General features: G+C 38.6%; 1 protein-coding gene across 1 annotated transcript in view; it reads right to left on the bottom strand.

Moving 5' to 3' along the window:
• Positions 1 to 3,067: 3,067 nt before the first annotated feature.
• Positions 3,068 to 5,193, bottom strand: part of dipk1c (divergent protein kinase domain 1C) — a 14,281-nt gene continuing 12,155 nt past the window's right edge. The window contains exons 3-4 of the mRNA XM_017480070.3: positions 4,645 to 4,809; positions 3,068 to 3,624 (exon numbers count right to left, since the gene is read on the bottom strand). Coding sequence (XP_017335559.1) covers positions 3,361 to 3,624; positions 4,645 to 4,809 — 429 coding nt within the window. The 3' untranslated portion in view covers positions 3,068 to 3,360. The remainder of the gene's footprint in view (positions 3,625 to 4,644; positions 4,810 to 5,193) is intronic.

The raw sequence follows: 5,193 nt of genomic DNA, 5'->3' as shown, positions 1-5,193 counted from the left end.
TCAATGTTGAATATTTATTGATGCGTTATTAATGGTGAATCAATGTTTGTACACAGTATTCTGTTGAGTAATGTGTTTTTATACGATATCATGTAGAGATATGTAAACAAACGACATCATAACAACGACACCTGAACATGGAAACACTAGCTACAAAATGCTAACTAACTGAAACTGTCAGAAATGTACATGTATGTTAGCTCATAACCGGGCACCTGGGTAGCTCTTGATTCCGCAATTTTCATGTGGCAGTAGAGCGATACATAAAACCACGCAGAGATACATCAAGAGTTCCAGTTAATGTTCACATCACACATGAGAATTGGGAAAAAGTGTGATCTCTCTGACTTTAACCGTGGCATGGTTTGGTGGTGCCAGATGGGCTGGTTTGAGTATTTCAGAAACTACTGATTTCCTGGGATTTTCACACACAGTCTGTAGAGTTTACACAGAATGGTGCAGAACGAAAAACTTCCAGTGAGCGTCAGTTCTGTGAGTGGAAACACCTTGTTGATGAAAGACGTCAGAGGAGAATGACCGAACTGGTTTGAGCTGACAGGATGGATACAGCAACTCAAATAATCACTCTTTTTCAACCATGATGAGCAGGGAAGCATCTCAGAAAGTCTACAATGACCTCACAGAAATTGGACAGTTGAAGATTGGAAAAATAGTCACCTTTTTCCAATTTTCATCTGTCAAGTTTTGAACACAAAAACAACATGATACTGTATGAGCCCAGTGTTCAATAAATAATTGAATTTATTACTGAAAATATTCGCAATAAACAATTCATCCTCCACACAATGTGGAGTGTTCACAGTAAGCTTTGGTTGCTAAGCAACACAATGGACAAGGATTAGGCTATTCCATGAACAGAACAACAGCCTGAGTGTAATAGTTTATTGGTTAAAAACCTGGTACATTAACAATACAGAATTCAGCTGAGATTTGGTCACAGGTGTGTGTATATCCAGGATTTTATAAAGGCTTCAAACGCAGTTCAGACAATCAGATTTTACAACCCAAGCTATCCATTTAAAAATAAATAAATAAAAATCGATATAGACACTATAACAAATAAGATTTGTTTGCGTAATTAGATTTCTCTTTTCTTTAGGTGTACTTAATCATAAAATGTTCACTCAGTGTAAAAAAGCAACTGCCGTTTAAAAAAAGCCTATTAAAAAAATGAATAAAAACCTTACAGAAATGAATGCTACAGAAATAGAGATTAATGATGTGGTTGAACTCTTTCTAACAGATTCGTTCATATCCTCTGGGTAGAGCTCAGTGCAAGACCAGACAAATTTATCTTTCAGCAAGACTGCTCATTTTGTTCATCCAAGGCATTTTAACTTTATGATTACATGGAGAAATCTCTTCCAGTTATGATGAAACTCTTCAGTCGAGCCATATTATAATTCGTCTGTTGCACTTCCATATTTTTGTGTCCGATTCTGCACTGAATGCAGTATATTTACCTTGTGCTTACTTTGACTTGTTCCCTAATTCGTTCTGTATATTAAATGACAATAGCAATGTGAGAGTGAAGTAAACTGAACGAATAGAATGATGGACATTTAAAGGCATGAGAATCAAAATGGCCGTATTTCCCACTTCAGCTAGAGATAACACTAATGCTGCCTTTTCTGTTATTTAATCTGTTAACCCTTTGGTTTCAAGTCCTGAGTCTCAGAGAAGGCGCAGTACTCATAATGTCCACCAGGTTTCTTTGAGCGTGTTAACATGTCACGCACCATCATGAATGTTCCACTGCACTCCAGTTCAAGGTTACTCGCCGTCCCAGCCTGGGGTACTTCAGCTTGCAGTACCTCTGAGACCTACAGCTGGTTTTTAGAGATGTTCTGTGGGTTTTGGTGGAGAAGGCCTACTGCAATTATGTGCTCAGTTTACAAACATCTGCTCACAATTTGAATGGCTTAGATTTGCGAATCTTTTCGCAAGGGCATCAATGGAGCTGCTTCCAAAGTATGAGCACTTGGAGTTTTTATTTGTATTTTGTTTAAGAGTTCATTGTTCTTTATGGACTTGTAAAATACCAACTATTGTATAACAGTTTGAGATCTGAGGAAATTGTTGAATCCCAAAGAATACGTTTTTACTCTTTTTTTTTTTTGTGGCAAACTATGTCATTTTAGCCTTTTTTTCATAAACTATGTGTTTTTACTCTTTTTTTTCATGATAAACTATTTGTTTTTACTCTTCTTTCGTGGTAAACTATGTGTTTTTGCTCTTTTTCATGGTAAACTGTGTTTTTGCTCTTTTTCATGGTAAACTATGTGTTTTTACTCTTGTTTCATGGTAAAGTATGTGTTTTTACTCTTTTTTCGGTTAACTATGTGTTCTTCAACCCTGTTGAATAAGATATTTATGAAAACAAATGAGCCATTTAAACACCTGAGTATTACAGTATGTGAAAAGTGATAAATGTCTCAGTGACCTGTTCTCCATCATGCTTGGAGACGCTTCATTAGAAATTTCTGATTAAAACAACCAACTGGCACTGACATTGCTCTTTAAAAGAATGAGCTTGAGTTCTGAGGGCCAATCCACCGATCCCTGTCCTGTTTGTTTCCGGACACTCTGTACCTGGAGTCCAATCAAAACCAGATGCCTGCTGTTGCCATCAGAGCACACCCATAATTCACTGAGATAGAATTAGAGACAAATCTACAAAGCTCACCGGCAGGTAGCATATTAGGAGGAGTCCGTCATGCTTTTTCTGCATCCTGTGCTGTAATACATCTTGTCTTCTCCTTCTTTCCTTGACCCGTGGTTGTGTTTAGTCTGTCCTTTCCAATCCTCATTGAGCAGGCAGCTGGAGACCAACTGGAACATGATCTCTTTGAGGAAGGGATTCTGCCTAAAAGACGAATGCTAAGATGACGGAATCTACCAAATTCTTCCATTATGCTGGGAAGTGATGGGAAACAAATGTTGGTTTGATCCTTGAGTTTCTCAGCTAGGTGTTGATATGGAACCATTAAACAACAGACAGATAAAAGGCAGCTGTTGGTCTGTGATGCAACTTCTCACAAGAAGATGATGACAAGAGCTTGTTTTATTTACGCATTTGCAAATTTACATATGATTTTTCTATACAAAACTGTTATTTACAGTACATCCAGTATTTCATAAGAATATTTTTTTTATCTCTAATGAACAAAATTGAAACTCTGCTATAATAGCATAGTTGTTTAAGTACTATTACATTTAAAACTCCACAGTGTGACTACAGTCGAGGGGGTAAACCAGCTATATGAAATTAACTATAAACTCTTGATGAACTCAATCTGAATATTTTATCACTACCAAGCACCATTTTCATGTGACCTCTCAGAAATTGAGCGCCGTATGGATGCGGCGTTTTGCGTGTGCTTGCTTTCGGCTCTGATGATTGGCCGAGTCCTCCTGGACGAGTTGCGTGAGGAGACCCTTAAGGTGCAACCTTATATTCCGGGCGCGCTCTGCGTCCTCTCCTCCCTCTGTCTCCGCACAATCCTGCACCGCCTGCTGGAGCTCCACCTGAAGGGGGCGCCCCGCTTTATCCCCCAGCAGCGTGGGAGAGAACCACGAGCGGAAGATCTTCTCACAGATCACCTGTACAGAGAGAAAGAGAGAGAAAGAGCTGACGAAGAGTTGACCATCAGCGAGGCCAAATGGAAGGCTGCAAGATAATAGGAAACAGCCATTATGAGCGTGACCTGCTGGTCTTATTTCATGGCCCTGATTACAATCATCGGTCATATTCTTATTTCATGTGGTTTGAAGGGGACAGGAGCAGGAGATATGCTCATCTGCTTGGCCTGACCTGGCATCCTGGACGACACAAAGCCCCTATTGTTCTGAGTGGCAGGAAGGACAATAGGATGACAGAGGTCATCTGGTGGTGTGATAAGTGATCAGTGATGGAGAGATGGGCTCTGTCTGAGGCATGGAGCTGGACTTGGTTTCATTTCCCTCACTCGTCTGTTAGCTGGTCTCCTTAAAAGGGGGCTTGCACTGACAAATGATTTTGATTTTATCGTGAAAAGATGAAAGCGAAGATGTGATAAAGCTAAAATCATATAGTTTTATTAAAATGTACTATCTCTTTTTAAATGTTTATTTACACGCATGACTGTAAATAAACAGCCACTCTACTGAGGCACTTTATAAAATCTTTTATTATTATTACCGTCATTGTTTTGCTTAGTTTTCGCCTTGCTTTCAGATACAATTTGAAATCGTCTTTGTTTCTCCTGACCACAAAGGTTTCTGTTTTTCAACACCGAGGCTGCTAACCTCAGCGCTGTTTATAACACATAATGACGGTAGGCTCCAGTCCGTTTCTTTTCAGTGCTATCACAAACTTAACATTCCGCACATTGTTCACGGTAATGCTTGAGGTTGAGGAATAGCTTTCCCTCCTGACCATTGTTACAACAGTCTTTTTCTGTGAAACTGCCTACCATTTTGCACATGTCTGAAAATATTACAATTATCCAAATGCCTGACTAACAAATAAGTGTTAAATTAATTAGCAATAAACTGTAATGCTATAATAGTCTATGTTTTGAAGAAATAAATACACACTAAATAGTAACTCTATTAATATTAATATTAATTCATTACACTTACCTGAAGGTTGCTGTTTTTGCGTTTTGATCCACACTTGTTTCTCTTTGTGTCACATTTAGAGATGCAGTCGAAGAAATTGCAGTCATGGTCGTTGGTGCAGTTTTGCTCAAGAATGTCCTGCATTTTGGGCTCAAAAAAGGTCATGTCCACATCTATAGCTGCCACCTGCCGAACACATTTAACAAATTTAGTACTGACCAAAAATTCGGTTTATTTATTTATTTGTTTATTTATTTATTTATTTATACATTCGTTTTCAGTGACCACTTCATCCTGGTTAGTCTTACAAGAGATCCGGAGCATATCCCCGGAAAGCCGTGTATAAAGCAGACATACACCCTGAACGGAATGCCAGTCCATCACAGGACAAATGTTGGGCAATACTTAAAATATACAGTATAATAATATAAACCCTGAACTGTATATTGAAGTACGTTAAATCCAAATACACCAGTGCTAAAGGAATTTATATTGAAGTATTTACGGCGTTCAGTTGTGTAAAATGGCCCAATACTGGTGAGTCCACTGTGCAGAACTGTGTTTACTTTG

The sequence above is a fragment of the Ictalurus punctatus genome, chromosome 1 (assembly GCF_001660625.3).
Source record: "Ictalurus punctatus breed USDA103 chromosome 1, Coco_2.0, whole genome shotgun sequence".
Lineage (NCBI taxonomy): Eukaryota > Metazoa > Chordata > Actinopteri > Siluriformes > Ictaluridae > Ictalurus > Ictalurus punctatus.
Note: the sequence above shows the minus strand (reverse complement) of the source record. Positions and strands in the feature narration are given on the sequence as shown.